The sequence below is a fragment of the Alligator sinensis genome, unplaced genomic scaffold (genome assembly GCF_000455745.1).
Source record: "Alligator sinensis unplaced genomic scaffold, ASM45574v1 scaffold678_1, whole genome shotgun sequence".
Lineage (NCBI taxonomy): Eukaryota > Metazoa > Chordata > Crocodylia > Alligatoridae > Alligator > Alligator sinensis.
The window spans coordinates 399,022-422,830 of NW_005842006.1; the positions used below are offsets into that span (position 1 = coordinate 399,022).

General features: G+C 45.0%; 1 protein-coding gene across 1 annotated transcript in view; it reads left to right on the plus strand.

Moving 5' to 3' along the window:
* Positions 1–23,809, plus strand: part of GRHL1 (grainyhead like transcription factor 1) — a 57,510-nt gene that overhangs the window by 11,754 nt on the left and 21,947 nt on the right. The window contains 1 exon segment of the mRNA XM_025201850.1: positions 18,440–18,598. Within this exon segment, the coding sequence (XP_025057635.1) occupies positions 18,440–18,598 (159 nt within the window).

The window sequence follows — 23,809 nt, forward strand, 5'->3', positions numbered from 1 at the left end:
CCAGCCCTCTGGTTCCCCCCCCTCACTGGGGGCTCCTCATCTCTGCCCCTTCACTGGGGGCTACAGGACTTCCCTCCCTGGTTGGGCTCAGGAGGCCATAGCTGTGCCTGGCCCCATCTTGGTCTTCCACCCTCCTTGAGCTCAGGTGGCTGTAGCCGTGCCTGCCCCCTTCTACCCACAGTGTTGTGGGGGCTAAGGCACCCTGACCCACCTTTCACTGGCATGGTAACTGGCCTGGTATTTCCTGGGGGCTCATGTGCCACTGGGAGCACCACCAGGCCACCCACTCCTGGCAGCGTACAATTTTAGGTCATGCCTAGGACCAGGAAACTCCAAGCCATCCCCTACAGCTTTTGCTCTTACCTCCATGATATTGTATACAGCCTTACAGCCAGGCAATGTTTCTGCCTGCCTGCCAGCAGTGAACTGCTCTGTTTATATAGGTGGCCAGAGATCTAAAATGGCCGCCGCAATCAAGCACCTGCTAGCTGCTTGTCTCAGCCCTTAAAGTGGCAGGCACCCACAGTGCCCTGACACAGGGGGATTCTGACAACAGAGCTGTGTGCTGCCGCCACAGAATTAGACTCATTCCATCCTCTAAGGAACTAGAGTACTTCAAGAACATAGATCAACTGAGCTGCATAACAGCCATGATAGTAGTTAAGAATTACATGTATTTTACAGCTGGAGGAACTGAGACAGTCCATTATGAAAAGGCTTGTTCTGTTTATGAGGCACTGATGGACAAACAAGGAGTGGATGAAGACCCAAGTGAAAGGTTTTCCAGATCTGGGGCTGATAAAAGTCAGCCCTACCATGACCTGTCAGCCACTTGTGTATGCAAGCAAAGGGGCCAGTTCTATCAGTGACACTGCTGTACATCCAGGGCTTTTGCAAATGGGAATGAGATCTTATACCTGAAAACAATTTTGGAACTTGGGTTTGGGGCTGGTAAGTGGAGTGGGAATCATTCATCAAGACCACAGTACAGGTTTAGAGTAGGGTTGTAGAGATTGTACACATGTTCTGAGGTCCAGTGCAAAGTGAAAGGTAGACCTGTTGAAAGCTCAGAGGGGAGAGCAGCAGTGGGGGATGTCATGGTGGGCATCTGCTACAGGCCTCCAAATGAGGAGGAGGTAAATGAAGCCTCCTTTAAACAACTGATGGAAATTTCCAGATCACGGGACCTAGTTCTCATGGGGGGACTTTATAATTATTGGGACATCTGGTGGGAGGAAAATGCAGCAGTACACAACAATCCAGCAAACTCCTGGAGTGTGTTGGGAATAACTTTTTGATACAGATGGCGGGGAGGCCAGCTAAGGTGGGGGGGGCTCTTCTTGACTTACTGCTCACAAACAGGGAGGAGTTGGTTGAGAATGTGAAAGTGGGAGGTAACTTGAGTGACAGTGACAGAGTTCAAGGTCCAAAGGGGAGGAAGGAGGGAGAGCAGCTGAGTAAGGGCCCTGGACTTCAGAAAAGTAGACTTTAACTAACTTGGGGAACTGGTGGGCAGGATCCCTTGGGAGGCAAATCTAAGGTGGAAACGGAGTCCAGGAGAGCTGGCTGTACTTTAAGGAGGTCCTTTTACTGGTGCAGGAGCAAGCTATCCTGATCATAGTGGAAGAATGGGAAGTGAAACAGGAAACCAGCCTAGCTAGATGGCAATCTCTTTAGTGAGTTGAAACTGAAAAAGGAATCCTACATAAAGTGGAAATTTGGTCATAGTATGACGGAAGAGAATAAGAGCATCTTACAGGCATGCAAGAAGAAAATTAGGAAGGCCAAGGCACAATTTGAGATGCAACTAGCAAAGGCCATAAAAAAAAATAAAGAGGGATTCTAGAAGTAAGAGGAAGATCAGAGAAACCATAGGTCTCTTATGGAATGCAGAAGACTATCTAGGTACAGGTGATGCAGAGAAGCTGAAGTACTTAATACCTTTTTACTTCAGTCTTCACAAATAGGGGCAGCTACCAGATGACCAGTGCAGTTGGCAGCAAAGAGAGGGAAGGGGACACACAGCCTAGAGTAATAGAAGAACAGGTTAGAGATTACTTGGAGAAACTAGATGCTTACATGTCAGCAGGGTCATATGGGATGTGCTCTCAGGTACTGAAGGAACTGGCTGTGGTAATTTCAGATCTATAAGGTATCCTCTTTGAGAATTTGTGGAGGGTGGATGGGGTGCCAGCTGACTAGAAAATAGCAAATACAGTGCTCAGGGTTAAGAAAGGGAAGGAGGGAGGATTCGGGGAATTACAGACCAGTCATCCTGACCTCAGTAACTGGAAAGAGCATGGAGCAGGTCCTCAAAGAATCTCTTGTGAAGTACCCTGAAGACGACAAAGTAATCAGTGCTGAATACAGCATAAGAATCGCTTCCCTTGAGTTGCAAATGACAGTATGCTTTTGGACTTCTTAGTAACAAGAGCACACTGGTGGCTTTTATATTCAGCTAATGGTGTACTGTAACTCTCAGGTCTTCTGCAGTACAGCAACCCAGCCAGTCATTTTCCAGTCTGTATTCAATTATTTCATCCCAAGTATAGAACTTTTACTTGTCCTTGTTGACTCTCATCCAATTGATTTGTGGGCCATTTTTCCAGTCTATCCTGGTCATTCTGGATCCTAGCACTGCCCTTCAGAGCATCTGCATAGCTGCAGAGTGTGTGCTCAATCCTATTGCTCAAAACATGAAGCTACTAAATAATACCAGATCCCTGGCGAACCCTACTTGATACTTCCTCCCAACTAGACATTGAACCATTGATGACTGTTTGCTGAATACGATGGTCTAACCAGTTGCATATCAGTTTCAAAAGCCTTGCTACAGTCAAGGTATATCTCATCTATTGCTCTCCCTCACCCACAGAGCCTGTCACTCATAGAAGGAAATCAGGTTGGTCAGGCACGACTTGCTCTTGGTGAATCCATGCTGACTTAGTGTCTAGTTGGCAGCCGGTATCAAGTTGGGTGCCCCAGGGGTTGGTCCTGAGGCTGCTTTTTTTTTTTTTTTTCTTTCCAATGTCTTCATCAGTGACCTGGAAGATGGCATAGAGTGCACCCTCAGAAAGTTTGCAGATGACACCAAGCTGGGGGAGTAGTAGATATGCTGGAGGGTAGGGCTAAGATTCAGAGAGACCTAGACTAACTGGAGGATTGGGCCAAAAGGAATCTCATGAGGTTCAACAAGGACAAGTGCAAAGTCCTGCCTTAGGATGGAGCAATCTCATGCACTGGTACAGGCTGGGGGCTGATTGGCTGGACAGCAGCTTGGCAGAAAATGCCCTCTGGGGATATAGTGGACAATAAGCTGAATATGAGCAAGTGGCATGCCTTTGCTGCCGAGAAGGCTAATGGCATAGTGGGCTGCGTTGGTAGGCATGTTGCCTGTAGATCAAGGGAAGTGATTATTCCCCTCTATTCAGCACTGGTGAGGCCACATCTGCAGTACTGTGTTCAGCTTTGGGCCCCCCACTACAGAAAGGATGTGGACCAAGTGGAGAGAGTCCAGCAGAGCGCAACAAAAATGGTGAGGGGGCTGTTGCACATGACTTGTGAGGAGAGGCTGAGGGAACTGGGCTTATTTAGTCTGAAGAAGAGAAGACTGTAATTCCTTCCAGCCCTACTTTCCTATGATCACATGGTCTATAATGCCCTTTGTGAAGTTAACTAGTAGTTTTTGTCTTCTTTTCTTTTTTTTTCAGTGGCTGGTTGTCCATGTCAAAATTGCCACTGGCATAGTTGACATTTTTGTTGCCTGTCTCAGTAGAGAGCCAAGAACCCTTTCCCTCCCCAGGGTGGTGCCTTTAGGTCAGGGCTAAGGTATATCAGAGGAGCTGTGCATAAAAAGCTTCTGATATACTTGTTTTGTGGAAGAATGAAGAGTGCCCCTCTCGCCCCCCAGCAGCATCAGTGGAGCACTTGTTAGCATGTTAAATCCACACGCTTTCTAAACAGTAGGTTTAGATGAGGCTCTAGGCTGGTGTTACATCAGCCTTCTGAGCTTGAGTTCTCACTCCTGAACACTTTAAAAAGCAAGAGAAACTGGAAGTCAAAACAACTTTAGTTTTAAAACTAAGCAAGTAGGGAATATGCGAGTGTGGTTTTATATCTGGGCCTAGGGCTCAAAAGCTGAGCATTACAGTCTTTGCAGCCGTAGATCTGCGTTTCCAAGTCTCCATTTCCTCCCCCCAGCTCTTTTTTTTTTTTAAAGAGTGAATACATTTGTCAGTGAGTCTTGATCAGATTACTCATCATCAGAGCTGCAGCTCTTTCCCAACTCCATGATCTTATCACAGGGTAGCTGAGCCAATTTCAACAATTTTTATTGCACGGTTCATTTACTTCACTTTTTTGACAGAGGCTTATATGACTTTGTGTGTGAAGAAGGCACAGAATAAAGCAAGATTTGAGTTCCTCATGCTGCATAGTAGCTCTTCAAAGTAAAAAGTGCAATGGTTTAATTATAATAATGCAAAAATGATCTTATCTGAAAAAAGTATTTAACAATCTGATGTACAGTGTACCCTTGGTATGGGTATTGATGGGAGAAGCAGTTTACAACTGGGGATATGCTTTATCAGTGATTGAAGTCACCCATGTTGGCAAGAATTTTTCTACTGGGTTTTACACACACTGTAGATTGTAGAACTAAAGTTTTCCCACAGAATATTCATACAGTCCAAATATTGCTGAAACTGAACATTCTGATTTCAGGAAACTACAGTGAAACCAAATTGGGAGCCCAGGAGACACGGGATGCTGTGTTAGGTGCTCTCTGAGCTGCTTTCAGTAGTATTCTGTTGGGAGAACCAGTAGAAATTGTACTGCTTCAACAGCTGAGATTTCAGCATAGTTTGGCGGTGATCTGATGCAATGTTTGTGCACTGATTTGTGTACCCTGGTCAAGAGCTTGCCACTCCAGACTGTGGCGGACAAGCTGTAGACACAGTATCCTCTTCTTCCTGCAATGTATACTTTCCCTTTAGCAGCTGTCCTGAGCCCCCTGCTGGCTACTGTGCTCTGGGGCAGGTGAGAAATCAATAGAAACAACTTCATTTCAGAACTAAGTGGCAGATCATAGTGTGCACTGAGCCATGGAGGACTCCAAGATGAACATGAATCGGCAGTGTGACGAAGCCATCAGAAAAACTAATGGCACTTTATCGTGCATCAGCAGATGCATGACAAACAGGTCCAAGGAGGTGATACTTCCCCTCTATCGGGCGCTGGTCAGACTACAGTTGGAGTACTGCGTGCAGTTTTGGGCACCACACTTCAAGAGGGATGTGGATAACCTGGAGAGGGTCCAGAGAAGGGCCACTCGTATGGTTAAGGACTTGCAGGCCAAGCCCTATGAGGAGAGACTGGGGCACCTGGACCTCTTCAGCCTCCGCAAGAGAAGGTTGAGAGGCGACCTTGTGGCTGCCTATAAGTTCATCACAGGGGCACAGAAGGAAATTGGTGAGGTTTTATTCACCAAGGTGCCCACGGGGGTTACAAGAAATAATGGCCACAAGCTAGCAGAGAGCAGATTTAGACTAGACATTAGGAAGAACTTCTTCACAGTTCGAGTGGCCAAGGTCTGGAACAGGCTCCCAAGGGAGGTGGTGCTCTCCCCTACCCTGGGGGTCTTCAAGAGGAGGTTAGATAAGCATCTAGCTGGGGTCATCTGAACCCAGCCCTCTTTCCTGCCTATGCAGGGGTTCGGACTCGATGATCTATTGAGGTCCCTTCCGACCCTAACATCTATGAATCTGTGGAGAGGAGTGATAAAATTGGCAGGGGCCAAAAATAGATGTGCTATCTCCTGCAACAGTGAAGGAACTAACAGAGAGAAGGAAGCCAGGCTAGAGGTGACAGGAGAGGCTGTTTATGTCCATCTTGAGTCTAATGACAGGAAGGGGATTGAGAGCATGAGGAGGATGAGTTGGTGGAAAGGGGGAAGATTGAAAGCAGTCAAAGAACATGTGTTAGATTGGGGGAGGTGTGAAAATACTGAAAGGGGAAGAATAGTGGCTGCTTGGAATTAAATGAGCCAGTAGCCAGTCTAAAATCTGGTGAATATGATTATTCACCTATAATGAAGGCCACTTAATTTGACTGGGTTGAGAAGTCATGGGGGTGGTATGAAGATTTCATGCTTGGGGTGGGGGAAAAGACAAAAGATGGTTTAGGAATCAGGCACCTGCTGGCTCATGGTTTAGGAAAATAGGGCAGCTGCTTGATGCTACTTGGAGGGGAGGAGCGATACCAGATGAGGTAAAATAATGAGTGGAGGGCAGATGAGGCAATTTCATGGGATGGGCAGTTTTGTGATTCGCTCTAGACTGGAGCATGAAAGACTTGGGTTCAGTTCTTCCTTCTGCAGACATCTTCCTCTTGAGCAAATCTCTCTCTCTCTCTCTGTGCTTCCCTTCCCATCTACAGATGGGGAAAATAGCACTACTTTTTCCTAGCTTTGTCAGGTTAGGCTGTAAGCTCATTAGACAAGGAACTCTTACCATATATGTGAGCAGTGCCTAGCATGGTGACTCCTTCCTTTAGTTGGAGCCTTAAAGTGTTACTTGAATAGTAACAGTGCCACTAATGTATATCACAATAGGTGTAGATTTCTGCCCCAGTATTTCCCACTCTTCCATCTACAAAGGGTACAGTCTTGCCAGCTCTACTCATGACTATTGCCTTGTAAAACAAACTCCTGGTATTGGGAACATAGCCTCATTTTAGGTCACTGAGGGTTAGATAATTCAGCTAGCTTGTTTTCCCCGGATGACTGGCTTTGCATGATTCAGCTTGGTGCCCCAGCTAATATTCTGCATGAGCCTCGCCCTACAGGAACCCTAAGACCTTGGTTCAGTGAACATAGTGTCTAATCGGAGCTAGCCACCATACTTTGAAGCCCAAACTCCTGAAGCCCTATGGACTGGCTCTCCTGATTATCTAAACTTTGTCAGCCAAACATTTTCTGTATAGTTTGTCATCTACAGGAATCATTTCTCACATGCAAGAGTTGAGCCACAGCAGGAGTAAAAGGTATACATTTACTGGTGCTTCTAGACAGTAGTTCAGGACATGGAGGTGAAGAGCACCCTTTTGTCTGGTCAACTGAAACTGTGGCAGAGATGGAGTTTCACAGAACGGAATTGCCCAGTTTAGAGGCTGAGGAAGACCTAGAAGTTAATGCTTGTTCTTATAAAGGTTCCACGTGATATTTTAATGAAGATAGACAATTAACCTGACTTTCTAGCTAGCCTTCTACCAGGTTTTCTGTCTTGTACATCTGTAACAGCATGGTACCCCTTATGCTGTGATGGGCTACGCAGTCACTGCTGGCAAGAAAGAACCACCTTCTGACTTGCCAGTATTGTTTCCTTTAGCTCCTAGACAAACATTCCCTGATGGTTTCCCTCTGTTTTGCTTAGGCTGGTGATGGGAGGGGGGAGACGACCCCCCCCCCCCCCCCCCCACCCCCACACACACACACACACACACACACACACACACACACACACACACACACACACACACACCCCCCCCCCCCCACCCCAACCCAAGAATACTCTTCCTCTGACAGAGGCAGTTCTTGGAGGCAAAATACTGTATGTGGAGAGGTTCGTAATGCCACAGAGTAGATAAAATGTACTGAAGTGGCACTGAGTCAGAAAACCTTACTGTGAGTGAATCCTGAAATCTATAAAAAGATTTAGTGTATGTTCAGCCTATATAGAGGTGCAGGGCAGTTATTTGTATGCAAAACCTTAAAGGGAAGGCAAAAATCAGCTGGTTAACTATGCTAATATAGGAGGGGCAGAATTCTGCCTTAGACTATTTGGGGATACTTTGGGCTGGTCTCTGGAAATAGAAGATTACTTAAGAAGGGTGGTCTCTACAATGGAATATGCCCGTGACATGCAATCCTTGAGCACATCTTATTGAACACACCTTCTGAAGAGGGTGGATCACTTAACATAACTTGAAGCCAGACTCTTTTGTCTGCATAGCAGTAATTTATTCAAAAAGTTTATTCTAGAATAATCTTTGTTTGGAGTTCACTGTAGGAGCAAATTTTAACTTTCTTGATTGGTGAATATCCCATGCATTTATATGGATGCCATTCTAATGAAACATCAATCACATGCTTCATTAAAATAAGGTGTTGCCACTTAGTTGCATGAAGGAAGTACAGGTCTAGTTAGTTGAAATTAAACACTGAAATATGAATGGGAGGGTGATGAGTCAAACATGTATTCAAAGAAAAGACATTGGGTCAGAGCAAAGGCTGTAGAACCACAAATACTTAGGACACAAATGAGTAGAGAGAAGCTGAGATGCAGGTGGAAGTCATTATAAATATTAAATGCTGATGTTTGTAATACAGATTCTTTAAAAAAACCCATAAACCAACCAAACCTATTCAGGATTTCCTAAGGAGATACCCAAGTTGCACTTTTTCTTAAGCACTGCAAAACAGAAACAAATCTTCCTGACTTTTTATTCTTACGCTCTGGAATCCATTTAATGAAATGATAACCCTAGGCTCAGCCTTCTAAGATTCCCATTTCCATGGGAATTGTTACTCTGAGCTGTTCAGTTTTCCTAGTCAAATGCAGGTACCCACACCTTTTCCATTATAATAGGAACAAAACGGATGCCTTAACAAATCTATTTTTTTCTGTGGAAAGCTGAGATGTTTCTCTTGGTCATTGTTAGAATTTAACCAACTCATTAATTCCAGGCAAATTTTCAGCTTCAGAAGTTGTCTTATTCCTTCTCACGCTCTTGCAGGAAACTTGGAATCCTCATAGGATTTTCTGCCTGTGGCTGTTTTCAGCAAGCCTGCCACTTACCACTGCCATGCATATCACCACCAAAAACTGGCACAGGCCTTGCATCTTTAGCCTAACTTAAAAAAATACTGTTACCAAGAATCTGAATGCCATTGTTCCGGGAACTTTGGAACCCATGTTTTCCCCCGTGGTAACAGAATTTGTTACTGGCAATCTGCAACACAGTCACCCCGTGTCTTTTCCTTGGAATAACAATTGCTATAACTCTATTTGTGGGAAGGAATATTTCTTTTCATTACAATTAATTTTTGGTTTCTTGACAGAATGAACTTGCTACCAGCATTTCCCTGCATTTGGGAATGTGTAGTATTTTCCATGCTGCACTCCACAACAGTGGAATGCCTTGGGTCTTAGTTTGGTCATGCCTATGTTGAGTTTTCCAAACTTAACTAAGTGAATTCTTTGGTTAGACCGGTACTTGGTTCATGCAACCTGGGACCTAGTCCTATTTAGTAGGACTGCACAGTCCTGGTAGGTCTGATCCCAAATGCACAAGGAGACTGAGGAGCCTATGGTGCCTCTGTTTCTCGTTTTTTGTCTGCTCTCCTGGCTTGCCTCTCTCTAATTGTAAAAGCTCTGAAATGAGTGGGAGGTAGGAGACTCAACATAGTGACAGCATCAGCACTGGCAACATCTCATTTGATCTTTATCAAGCTCCCTTCTTTTTAGAAGGGAAAATATTCCCAGCAAAAGGGGCTAGTTTAGTCTTAGTCCCCTTTGTTTTAGTTCCCTTTATTTTCCTAAGATTTGCTAACTGTCTTGCCAGACCTAACCTGACTTCCAGCCATCACCATTGTATTAACAACCTCTCTGTCTTGATGTAGCTTTTCTCTGATGGATGGACAATAAATTACTTGTGTGTAGAATTTGGGGCTGGAGCTGCCAGAATTTTGTGAAACCCTGAGTTACAGCTCTGACAGACGACTACCAATGAGGTAATATCAGTCTGTAGCTACTGAGGGCCTCTGGTACTCAGCCACAGATGTGGTAATTCTATGTATGAACTAATACAAGAATAAGTAATTAGCCTGAGCCCCCTGACCCATTACCCAACCCTTTCTCTTTAAGTTGGACAAATCCTCTTCTCTGTTAGTTCCTGCATCTTTTAGATATGCTGAGGGCCCCAGCAACTTGTTTGGGTCTCTTCTGCTGCTCAGTTTTGGTTGTGACCTACTCTGGGATTGTCAATGACCTGCATCCCACAGAATGACATGGCATGTAAAGCAGGCATCCCAGATAGAGCTCTGCTTGTCTGGGGATGGTTCAGCTACTTGCTAGTGTCTTTCTTTCCAGTGAGTCAGACTATATAACACGCAATACTGTCCCTAGAGAATAGAAGCTAAGTCTCAGGAAAGATGCAGTTGGCCTCTTGGTGTCCAAGGCTGGTGTGAAGTTCAGATCTGGGGTGGCTGGCTGTATGTGGTGAGCCATCCAAAGAGAGGGTAGGGATGCTTGTGCTGTGGAGACAGCCTACTTGAAGGCCCTCCCAGACATTACTTCGCAAATGTCCACTGCTGAAACTCAGGTGGAATGTTACTGTTGATGGGTATAGCGTCCAAATGAAAGTTCTAAGAAGATCATGGTATTTTAATCGGTTTGCCAAAAAAGGGTGCCAACTCAATTGGGTTATCCACCATTGTTGCAAGAAGACTGAATTAAACCAAACTTCAAAAGGATCTTGAGAAGCTGCAAGTGGCACATTGCTGAAATGAGGTGCAAGTGAAACTATAATCTTATATAAAATTTAGATATTCAAAAATCTTTTATGAGCTCTTTGCCTTCAATAATATTGGAAGAGAACAAGATTTACTTGAAGCCTGACTATAACAGAATCACCCAATATATCTTGGAATTGTTAGACTGTATCTTAATCCCCTAGGTACAGAAATATAATATAGCATAAATTTTTGATTTGTAGAGTCTTTATGTACAGTAATGCTGAAAATGAAACTGCAGTGAATATTGGGATCATAGGAGTTGCCACATTACATCAGGTTCAAATAAATCTACCACAATATCCCACCTCAGAGTGTCTGGATACTTTAAAGAAAGGTCTGAAAATTCTACGGTAGGCAGATGTGGGATAATTTGCCCTGTGCTTTTAATCTCATCCATGTTGCTAATGGCTTGTTAACAATATGTGATTAGAGATTGCGGCAGTGCACTTGTAGTGCCTGCCACTTTAAGGGCTGAGTCAGGCAGCCAGCAGGTGCCTGGTTGCAGCGGCCCTTTTAAACACAGGCCAGCTTTCTGCTGGCAGCAGTTTTCTGCTGGCAGCCAGGCAGACACATCACTTGGCTGAACTGCTGTATGAAACATCTGGCAGGTAAGAGCAGGGGACTCTTGGTCCTGGGTGTGACCTAAAACAGCACTCTGCTGGGATAAGGAGCCTTGGAGGGACTGCTGATGGTATGGCAGCTCCACTTAAATACCAGGACCGCTCACCTCCCTGGTGAAAGGTGAGTCAGGGCACCTTGATAATCCCTAGCCCCCACAACACTGTGGGTATAAGGGAGCCAGGCATGGCTGCAGCCACCTCAGCCCCCACAGGTGAGAGAGACCCTGGAGGCCCCAGGGAGGGGATAGATGTGTAGCCCCAGAGAGGGGGCAGTAGTGAGGGCCCTGATGAGGGTTGAGTAGGGCTGTGGGAGAGCCTGAAGGGCAGCACACGGGCCAACACTCTGAAGAACAAGTTGAGGGAAGTGTGGGGAACCAGCGACGGGAACCGAGGGCTGAGAGCCCAGTATGTGGGGCAGGGGCCCAGTGTGCGTTTGTTCATGTTTAGGTAGACTTGCCCTGAGTAGGGCCAGGGCAGGCTTGGCCCGGGTTGGGAATCTGGCTGGCCACTACCCAGGTGAGGGTCGCGGGAGAGGCCCAAGAGACTGTATGTCTGCCACCCAAGTAGGTTGGCCATTCGTCCCGTTTTTAAAGAGGACAGTCCAGTTTTCTGGTCTTCTTTCCTCTGTTGGTATGAAACTGGATGACTTTAGGTCCTCTCTTTTTCAACACTTGGCACCTCCCCCCTCCCCCCACCACCAACACTGCTGCGGCTGCCTGTGGGAGCTCCCCGCTTGGCCCACTGCTGACACTGCCACAGTTGCCTGTGGGGGCTTGCCGTGCCACCCCCCCCCCCCCGCGGTGGTGCTCTGCGTCCCCCCCCCCCCCCCCCAGAGGCACATGCCGTTCATGGTGGTGGGGACAGATGCAACTGTCTTCTCTTTTTTTGAGGTACCTTGATGGCCCCCCTACACCCAGGGCATGATCCAGATAAAGCCCCAAGGCCTACAGGAGCTGCTCCAAGAGGGAGCAGGGTGGAACAAGTTGTCAGTGCGAGACAGAGTCCCTGTGAGAGGGGATGGAGTGCGAGAGGCCCTAGTGGGAGGAGGGCGGTGTGAATGCACATGTGAAAGAGGCCTGACAGCCAAGGCTAAGCTTGGTCTGGCTTTAGGCCAGGGGTGTAGTGAGAATTTATGATGCCATCTCTGAGGCATGGGCCACCATATAGGGGAGGCTCAGAGCACTGGATAGCACCCCCTGCATCTGGGCATGTAATGGGTAGTCTCCCGCATTTTCCACCAGTTGTGGGAACACCAAAGTCATGGCAAGCAAGACTAGGCAGACTGCCCCATAGAGACAGGTGAGCGGGTCTACTTGAGACTTGGCCCCAAGCTTTCCCCCTGTCACAGAGATGGTTAGAGCCATGAAACACAAGATTTAATATCCAAATATTTAATATTAAGATTTAATATCCAAATGTTTGTTGTTAAGTTTGACAACCATGGATGCTCTTGGTATTCATAGAAATCTCCAAGTACATCTTGATTTCTCATCAGTGAAAAATAAATGTTGTATAAAGGAAAACTAATTTTATCTTCACTTAAAAGATCTAATATTTAGGCTCCTGGCAAAATTAAATTGCTTTGTAAAATTTGCGTGGCATAGAGAGTGTGTCCAAAACGTGCTTAAGAGAAAAATGTAGGAACATTTAGTACTCATTAAAGAAACGGACTCTACTTTATTGACAGAGAGCCTTTAGAGCTTTGGCTGCACTTGCTTCCCTGGTTTGAAAAGTAGAACTTATTAGGAAAAACTGTTGTCAGAGGTACTTGAGCCACTTTTCTGCTCTCCCTGAGTGAGTATTTAAATTAAAGATCAGGTATTTCTGTTTTTCTGTTGACTTTTGTACTAAATTTCAAAAAAAAAAAAAAAAAAGTGTCTCTCAATTATGAAATGGAGTAAGAATGGCCTTGTGCTTGAATCTCCAACCTGACCTGGGTTCTCTTCTCTGCCACACAAACTTTCACTGGACCTTGGAGATGTTTCTTTAATTAATCTCTCTGCTTAAGTTTCCCCTTGTGTAAAATAGGACTAATATTTACACACTTCAGAGGGGTACTGGGATGCCAAATTCCCAACTTGTGATAATGTGATTTATTGTTCAAGTTGGGGAGACTACAGAAGAATTGGAGGAAAATTGGTATATGTGCACCTGTCTTGGAATGGTACAGATCTGTTTATGTACAGTTGCCTTTGTGGTATTTGATCTGTAATATTCATTTTTTTTCTTTTAACCTCAAATACCCGGTTCCTGGAGCTGCAGGAGTAATTTTTTTATCTTCTAGGTCACTGAGAATTTGGAAGTGTGATTTAAGCACACCATAAAGACTCAAAAGCCACAAGGCAAAAATAACCATGCACCTGATTCTTTTTCCTTTTTAACAACCTTATGACACTAAAGTCAATCCAGTTTTTTTAGGATCTTGATTCACAGCTTTTAAATGCTTGGGCTTGGCAATGCTCTATTTTTAAGTGCTGTCACACAAGCTGAATCTTGGGTGGTAAGATGAAAATGTTTTTGAAAAGTAGCAAATCTTAATATAGTTGAGAATGCGGAACTGCCCCTGGAAAATAGGTTGGACATCTGAAGAAGAATCTTGCTGAGCAGGCTAGAGATGCAGAACAACTTCTGCGGTTATATTTTTCTTGCTTCTGGCAATTTTGGGGTGGGGATGAGTTGGTTCAGTCACTTGTCCTTGTGTTTCTTTAAGAACATGATTCAAGTCTTACCTAAACAAAAAAAATGAGTGGGAGAAATCAAGTTTACACTGAACAGGAGAAGCTATTCTCCCACTTCCTTTCAGATGGGTTTTTAAAAGCCTCAGTCTGGTATCAGAGGACAACAATGATAATGCTGTAGAAAGGATGACACAGGTCAAGTTCTGGGTTGACTACATTTGGACAGGATGGATCCTATCCCAGACAGGTGCAGAGAGAGAAAAGTCTTAGTAAGTTTTTGATCTTTTCTCTTCCTCCCAGTTCGCAGAAGGCTGAATGGTATTAAATATAGAAATGAAGTCAGTGTTTCAAAGCCAAACAAATCAAATGCCAGCTGTTTTCAAGTGAGAGAGAAATCTTTTCCACCTGACAGATGAGCAGCTTCAATTTGCCTTTAACTATTAGATTGAGCAGATGCGTATGGCTCAATGGGCTCTCAGATCAAGTGTAGTATGCCTATGTTGTACATGTCTTTGCCATTTCAACCAAAGCTACTAATATTATCTTGCAGTGCTATGGATGCTTTGCCCAATTAGCTAATTGGAATTGAACCCTTCCTCCCCAAATATACATAGACTATGTAAAATCCTGGATGTAAAGGCTCCAAATGCTAAGATCTTAATCAAAATAAATGATACTAAAAATGGAGCAATTCCTGCTTGTTCTAGAGATATGTTATTTTCCACTTTGGAGCAGAGATGCAATATTAAGTGACTTGTTTTCTAAAGTTCCAAAGCCGTATTAAACCATTTGTAAAGGCTTACCAACACGTGTGTACAGAATACCCTACAGCAGGGGTGGGCAATTATTTTGGCTGGCAGGCCACTTAAGGAATTTTGTGGGCTGTTGCAGGGGGTGGGTATCTGGCTGGAGCCCCTCTGCCCTATGCTTACTGCTGGGAACACTGGGTGGAGCAAGCAGGTGGGGTCTCCATGGATGGTGATCAGCTGGGACCCCTGCGGGCAGGGTACATGCCACCAGGAAGATGGAATGGGGCCTCAGGCAGGCAGGGGGTGGAGTCCGGGAGTGGGATGGGTGGGGTTGGGACCGGGATTACGGGGTGGCAACAGGGTAGGGCTGGGGCCCGGGGCAGAGCTGCAACCTGCTCCCCACACCTCCTGGATTGCGGCTCTGCCCTTGGCCCTCCCTGTCACTGCCCCGTGATCTCTGCCTCGCCCATCTGTCCCACTCCCGGGTGCTGTTCCCCACCTGTCCATGGCTCCATCCTGTTCGCCTGGCTGAGCGCGCCCTACCCACAGGGGTCCTGGGCTGGTTTCCAGGGAGACCCCCTCCCTCCCTGCCCACCTGTTGCATCAGGTGCCCCCAGTGGTGTGTGTGCAGGCAGCTGGGCTGGGTCTGGCGGTGACAGAGATGCAAGCAGCAGCAGCCAAAAGAAGCGTCTGTTGCGGGGACTTCTGGGAAGCAGAGTCCAGCTGCTGTACCATCCCTGCCCTGCCACGAACACCACAGCCTGGGCTGCCCCCCTGTGTCTAAGCTGGGCAGGGCTGAGGAACATGCCATGGGCCAGAGAATCCCTTGGTGGGCTGGATCCAGCCCATGAGCCATATTTTTCCCACCCCTGGCCTATAGTGTGTGTGTGTGTGTGTGTGTGTGTGTGTGTGTGTGTGTGTGTGTGTGTCTTACTATACTGCATATTTAAAAAAAATTAAATAAAAAAAAAGTAGTACCAAAAGTTAGTATTTTGGGAAGGAAAAACCACAAACCCATATCATTACTCAGACTGCATATGTGTCTATATAGGTCCCAGACCTGTGGACAAATTCCTCCACATGCTCCCTTGTACAACACCTTTAGGTGTCCCAATCTTCTGATCTTTACCTGGACAGAAAACCTGTTTGAAGTCAGACTTATTGTATATTTTACCTGAGTAAAGGCTGCAGACTGGACCCTAAATGTGTATTGCACTGATTTTATAAGTAACTCAGTATTTGCTGTACTAGTATCTTGTGCAGAGGAAGGGTAGTCAAGGGAGTAGAAACTAGCAATCATTCATGTTGGCCAATTTATTGCAGTGTGTTTATTTTTAAGACTTCCCACTTTCAAGTAGTGGTGTAATGGTATTTGGCTACATATGTGCTCCCTTTGAATCAAAAGCTTGAATCACTATTGTAATGCTAAGAGGATAACCATCTACATTTTAGCTACTGGTGTGAAGGATGGTAGCAGGGTTTAGAGAATCAGTTGTAGGATCACTGGCTTGAAATACTGCTTCAGTGCAAGTTCCTTTCAGTGTATTTTTCAGATATTGGGCTGCACAGCCTAAAATGCTAGGTGGCAATAGCTTGTTTATTCTTATAAAATTCTAAATCACAGGACAAATCTTTTGTCAAAGGTAAGTTATAGATAGCTATTAAATAACACAGGGACTGTTCAAATCTTTATCTCAATCTATGTACAAAGGTCAGGGAAATCAGAGAGACAAATGCACTGATTTGTGTATCTGGTCGGTGAGAATTGTTTAGTATTTTAAGAATTGTTTGCCAAGAGCCAACTCTGTAACTGGCCATCTGAAACCACTTGCTTATGACTTTCTCAGGCATGTTGATTGTGAATAATTAGAGATGGTTAACCTTGTTAGTCTGAAACCAAGCAGGCGGCAGAGCAGGTTGACACCTGAGGCTGTGTCCAGACAAGTGTGGATGTGCAGTATGTGGCACTGTAGACCTGTCTGTGGTGCCACATGCCACACATGCAGGCATTTTCAGTGCTGCTACTTTGCAGCATGGGGGGTTGACCCCAGGATCTCCTGGGGTCACAAAAACCCATGCCAAAAAAATCAAGGCGGTGCATGTGGTGCCAGCATGTGCTGCCCAATACCAGAGCCTGGCTGGCCAGAGCCGCTCTCCAGCTGCCAGCCAGGCTTTCTGCCATGGCTGCAGCCCTGGGAGGCCTCCAGGACCCCAGGTAAGGCTGCTGGGACCAGCACAGTTGCTGGCCTCAGCCTCCTTTACCCCACCTTGGGTAACCTTCTGCGTGCCGGAGCATGTCATGGGCTTGGAAACAAGTAGCAGAGATGCAAGGTGTGCCACTGCTACTTGTCCCTGGGGAAACAAACGTCCATGCTCGTCTGGATGTGCCCTGAGAGACTAATTCAGTCAGAGTTAAACTTGCAGGTACAGCCTTCCCTTGCCTTCTGTTTGAATGTTAGTGGGGCTGCAGCTTAAATTGTAGCAGTTTTTTGACAATTAAACTTCATAATGACAGAAGATTCATTTGCACTAGATTTTTCAAATGCTGTGGTTAAGGTATTATTTATCCATCTACCTTTGACTTGCAGACTGATAGTTAGTTCTGTTTTCATTAAAAATTCCCCTGGAAACAGTCTCTGGGCTCCCTAACCTCCCTAACCTGTGACATGGCTTACTTCTCCCCTTTTTTCAATAGCTGTCAATTGTTGTGCCATCTGTGCAAAAGATTGTGTAATGTGAACTTTTTCTTCTTTTCTATTTTTTTTATAAACAATGTACAGTAGAAAATTGTAGTACCCCTCAAATTTCAGTAGGTGGCCCTCACTTGCTGCTGATGCCTTTAACTTCAGTTTATTATTAGTAGCCAAAACTGAATAGCAACTGATTCTTGAAACAGTTTCTCAATATCTTAGGTAAGATTCTTGCTCTGCATCTGAAATCCTTCTTTTACAAATTATAGGAATTCCTTCTCAAAAGGGAGAAGAGAGTAATCCATTCAAATCCTTTGGCTAATTTTGATCCATACTCTTATTGCTGGTGATTTTTATCATTGCTAAGTTCCATTGCTTCTGGAACTGTATAATAAAGAAGACTTCTGTATGGCATTTGTGTAGGTGCAGATTTTGGGGAGGAGAGCATTTTGTTCTTTTCAGAGACACCAGACAGTTGTTTTATTGATACATATAGAAATTGAACTAATTGTATTGTGCTGAAATCATTTTAAAGCTCAGCACATTTTTTTCATTAACTTTAAAAAAAAGTTTGAAGAGAGAAAGCTGGTTCAGGTTTAACTTTTTCTGAACGCTCAGGCAGTTACAAGCACTGCTGGGGAATGTTCAGGTTTTGGATCCTGCAAAGATTTAAGCATGATATTCTCTTGAAGGCTCAAGACTTGTCATTCTGAAGCCAATGGGGTTATTGTGTTTCAAGTTAATATCTTGTTTATACAATATAACTTTAGTATCTTATTTACATATTTAAGAACCATCAGATGTCAAGCAGAGAATATGATCATGGGTCTTTCTGGTGCTTCAAGGTTTTTTACTGTAATCTGTACCAGGGAAGTGAATCTTTGTACCTCTGCAGTGGCTGTCCATGTAAGAGGTGGGCAGCTGTCACTGTTGCTTGTGGATTTGGTGTTTCAGCTGATGCACTACTGGGACTTGTAGTGCTAAAAGTCTAGTCTAAGGTTCAAAATTCACTCTGCCCCAAGCCGTATGAGTTTTGTTGTGTTTTAACCTGGCTGCCTGTGGCGATCTTTAGCAATACATGAATTACTACTGATGAGAGCTGTTCCCCCCGCCCCCTTTTCTTTTGCAGGTTTTCATTTCTGTAAACTGCCTCAGCACAGATTTCTCCTCTCAGAAAGGAGTGAAAGGGCTGCCCTTAAACCTTCAGATTGATACCTACAGTTACAATAACAGGAGTAACAAACCGGTGCACAGGGCTTACTGCCAGATTAAAGTCTTCTGTGACAAGGTAAGGTCGGGTCAGTCTGCAAAGAAGGCCTTTGAAAAGGCTTTCCCCTGGTTAAGATGACCTACCTCTTCCTATCTGATTCTGCCATCTGCTATTTTAGACTGTCTGAAACCTCAGTGTGCTTTTCAGTATTACAAATTCTCCTGTTTGACTTGGAGATCTTAGTGACCCCAGATGAATTTGCCACCTTCAGAAGAGTAGAGCATTGAGCAGCCTTTCTAGGCACAGTGTCAATTGTTGGTCTTGTGGGGGAGGTGAGGGTTGTGTTAGATGATACTGAGCCTGACCATACCAAACTGTCAAAAAACTCTATTGGGACTTCAGTAGATTTTTTTTTTTTTTTTTTTTTTTTTTTTGGTTCAGACATCCTGTTTTTTCAGGTGGGGTGGCTGAGGCTCATCTTCAGGCCAAAATTTGAGTGCCTCCTGCTTTTTGGGTTCCTCAGTTTGTGCCCCACTTGACATAGGTGGGGCCTGTGCTTTTTTTTCCAGAGGTACTGGCCACCTAAAGAAGCATGTGCAATGTAGCAGGGGTGGAGCATTGCCAAAACTACAATAGTTGTAACACAGTGGCTCCCAACCTTTTTTTTTTTTTTGCGGTGACCATAAATCCAGGTTGCAACCCCCGTCCCTGGTACCAACTCCCTCATGCCTGGTGCTGCCAGCAGAGTCTGGGTTGGGATCGTGGGGGGCAGTGGTGGCGAGAGCTGCACGGGCCATGTGCCGTGAGGGGCGGAGCGAGGGGTGGCCTCCCCGCGACCCTGATTTGCGTCACGCCTCGAGCTTGGGAGCCATTGTTGTAACAGCTCAGGTGAGCACCTGACGTTTGTAATCTCAACTTCAAAGGTGCAGGCTACAGTAACAGCTAAATGGGCACCCTTGCTCCCTGCAATCCACTCTGTTTTGAGAAACACAATGCTAAGACCCTGCCTATTGTCCAGCTTCTGGCTCACTGAGACCTGGATATCTTTGCCTGAATCTGCTTCTGTAGCTGCCCTCTCCTATAGGAGGGCTCCCCACTCCCTGCTGCCCTCTACCAGATTAGGCTATGGTGAGGGTGTTGGGTTTCTTTTCTTCCATTCCTACTGCTTCCAATCCCCTTGTTCTTCCCCCTTCCCACATTTTGCTCTTTAAAACAGCACTACCTGCAACCTTCTCTCCACTTCCCTTCTCTTGCTGTCATTTACCATCCATTTAGCTTTGACTCCCTCTTCCTCTCCTTGCAGTCTCAATGACTTCAGTTCCGTGGTAATGACCCATCTGACCCCTGAGCTATGTATTTCCTTGCTCTCAGTTCATCCAATTTGTTGTTTTGGTTCAGGCCTCCCCTCACTGAAAGGCCTATTAGTTTGATGTAATCTTTGCCAGTCACTACTATATCAGTTGTTGAGTGCCTGTTGTCCAGCTACTACCCAGTTTTGTTCATCCAGATGCTCAGAATTTCTCTGACTTCTAGTCCTTCAGCATTGATGATTTGTTGTCTACTCTCAGCCCTCTGTCTGCCTGTTCTTCCGCTGAGACATTGGTTGATCTTTTCCATTTCTTGCTCTCTTCTGTCCGTAACTTTTTTGCCCCAGCCTTGATTCATCCCAAACATCTGTTACCTCTATTTTGCAATCATGCTTTGAAACCTCTCTGGTGGAAAAACTGTGACCAGGTTGACTTCCACCGGTGCAAACCTGTTCTCTTTCCCTCAGTTATGCCATTGTCCTAGCTAAACAATTTTGTGTGTCCAACTTAATAGTATCAAAACCCTGCAATCTCAGACACCTCTTAGTTACCTTCTGACTCAAGTCACAATCCTCCCTTCCTCCTGCAATCTCTATGTAGGACCTGCCAGATTCTTTCCTTAACCTCTCTCTCAGCTTTGGCTCTTCTCCTTCTCAATTCAAGCCTGCTTTAGTCATACCACAGAATCCACACCTTCTACCCACTTGCTTCTCCTGCTTTTGGTTCCTTCTCCTGTTTGTCTCTAAACTCAATGAATGCACTGGGAGTCACAGTCTGAAGAACACTTCTCCTCTATTTCCATCCTAGACCCCCTCCACTTCAGCTTTTTTCCCTTGCACGTAACAAATGCTTCTTCTGAGAGCCTAAGAACCCCTCCTTTGGCAAAGCTCAGAACTATTACTCTGTCCTTGACCTGCCAGCTGCCTTTGACACAGTTGGCCATTCCCTTCTTGAAATCATGTCCTCCCTTGGTTTAAATCAGGAGTGTCTGACTCAAATGAGTAATTTAAATACTGCCGCCACTATCATTAATTCTTTTGTCACTGGTACCAAGACAGTGGGTCCAGCAGCTGCAGTGAGAAGCCCTCTGGTCTAGCCCTGGCCCACAGGGCTTCTTCACTGCAGCTGCCAGACCTGCTTTGGCACAGGAGGTGAAGAAATTAATGCGTCTGCCCCTTCCACCCCCACCCCGGTTTCATTTTTACTTTTTTTTTTAAACAACTTCTGGGCTGCTGGTCAAACAGTCCAGGTTTAAATGATGTTATCCCCAGCTAATTCCCCTCTTACCCTGTCTTTAGTGCAGTGGAGCTCTCCTATATAAGCAAATCCCCTTTTACATGAACTTTTCCCTTGGTGCATCTTCCTCATCTCTTCCTCTCCCCCCTCAAACCTACTTCAGTCTGTGGAAGTCCTGGGGGTGCACTTTATTACTGAGTAATCTTGCGCACAAATGCCACTTCAGTTATTGCCTCCATGTGGATGACTTGGATCTACCTCTTTACTCTAGACCCATTTCTGACTGTCCAAACCATGCGTTCCTGGATGACTAGTCATCACCTTGAGTTCAGTATGGCTTGAAGTGGCATTCTCCCACCTTCCCTGCTACCTCCGCCTCCCTCTTGCTTGTGTCATTGACATGTAATCTGGGGGACCATCTTTTGACTCAGCCTGGTTGTAAGAATCTGGAGAGAGATCTCTGCCTAAAACATGTAGGCTCTTCCTTCATGGTATCTCTTTAAGGGCAGGTGTACACTGTATCCAGGTCAAGCTAAGGAGTTCAGTTCCATTCAGTTTTGAAAGGCCAGCATCTGTTTCAGACCAGTCCTCATCACCCACTTGTTCATTTTTCAAGGAAACTCCTCCATGGTTTTCCTCATGCTTGGGAGGAGCTCCATAGTCATCCATGTCCTTCACCATGACTTGAATAGATTCATAGATTACCACCTTTGTCTTCATGCTACCTACAACTACCTGTATAAAAATCTTGGCAGAAATTAGGTCACTGATGTGCCATGATTAATTCTGTTGCTTCAGTTTCCTTGTGCCACCCCCATATCTATCTGTTGTCTCTCACCTAAGTTCCTGCCTAAAGTATTTATGACCTGCCTCTGCTCTTTGTTAATACAGCAATACATGCATCATGGTCTGTGACTAGGGCCCCAAACTACTACAGTAATACAAAGAATAGACAAGCTTTATGACTGCTTTGGTTGGTTATAGTTCATGTGTGGACACTGGCCACACCTCTTCAGCCCCCACTCCATTCCCATTGTCTTGTTACTGACTGGACTGTCAGCAGGGCCCCAATACCATCTTAAGCTCTTTTTTAAATTATTTTCCTTTTAGTGGCTGAAGCTCCTATTTCCCATTTTCAAAAGTAATTTGTTCTATTTAGGAAAACTAGTGGGACTTGGCCCAAGTCTAAGTAACTTTTAGCACATAAATTCTACAGACTTTTCAAAGAACCCAAGTCATTTCTTAAAAATACCATGTTTTATTTATGCATCTAAATCACATTCATTGCAACAGGAGTTAAGTGGCTAAACATGTTTGGAGGATATGGGCCTTGGCTGCTTTGCAAATATCTGTCGTTGTAGAAAATTACAAAGTGCTTGCAAGCTTCCCAAAGATTTTCTTCTACTTGCAATTTCCTCAGTTAGTTACAAGATTATAAAATTACTGACTCCCAAACTCTCTCATTTCATAAGACCAGGTTGTTAATAAAATGGCAAACCTGCAGTCAGTGCATAGGTTTAAAGGAAGACATTTTAGTCTGTGTCATAAATTACAGCATACTTAAACAGTAACTCCATTATATCATTCTTTTTTCTCCAGGATTTTGATCACTCTCTCTCTCCATTATTCCTCCATGTATTTCACCAAATAATTTTATACTAAAAAGGAAAACTATAGTTTGTTGGATTTAATCTGTGGGCACTGCTTGGTATCAACCCAGAGCATATTGTCACATTTTGTGATGAGGCTGTAAGTCAGTAGCATTATTCTTAAACAGACTGTATTGTAATTATACTGTACCTCAAACTGACTCTGAATTAGACACTGGGTGGGGTAGGAACAAGTCACTCCCAGTCCAGGTCAGTGTTTCATCAAGCTTTGTTTAAAATACTCTTACAGACTCAATTGATCATCTAATGGTTAGTTCCAACCTGCAGTTGCATGTGCCGGGGATGTGGATGGTAACTCATAGGTCACATATTAGTCCTGCCTTTTTGGTGCCCCTCCCATCACAGCATTAGCACCTTAACAAAAAAAATCCCAACAACAACCCTGCTTTCCTCCTATTTTCCAGTAAGAGCCAAGGCTTGAAAACTGTATGAATGATCAATCTGTTTCTATTAAATATTTACAAGGTCATTGTGACTGGTATCTGAGCGTATCAGTCTAATGCATTCAGCCTTGCCTTAACCCTTGTGACGTAAAGGAGTCCTATTATCCCCTAAGTGCAGAGAGGCTAAGTAAGGCCAGGTCTCCATCACATAGCTTTGCCAGCATATCAGCTGGCAGAGGAGCATGAAAATATGTATCGTGCCTCCAACCTGCTTAACTCTGCTGGCAAAGCCCTGTGGCTAGGCATAATTTGTACTGGCAAAAGATTCCTATAGCCTGTTGCTTAAACTCCATTTGAAGACAGTGTTTATATCACAAAATAACTTATTTTCATGGTATAAACCTGGTTCTCACCCTATTTTCCATAGTGGGCCACACTTGCAGCTCACAATGTGCTAATTGGGCTGCTTGCAGCCCTCAGGTTGAGAACCACTAGTATAAACTATGTTTCCACTTGGTGGCCTGAGTGGTAGAGCTACAGAGCCTTTGTAATATAGACCAGCCCAGAGTGGTATACAGGGAACCCAGGTTTTCCAGCTTTCAGGTTAGTGCTGCAGCCACTGAGGCATGCATGCTTGCTTGTTCTCTGCAATGGTAACTCTGTGGTTGGAGGGGCATGGGAAAGAAGAAGGGT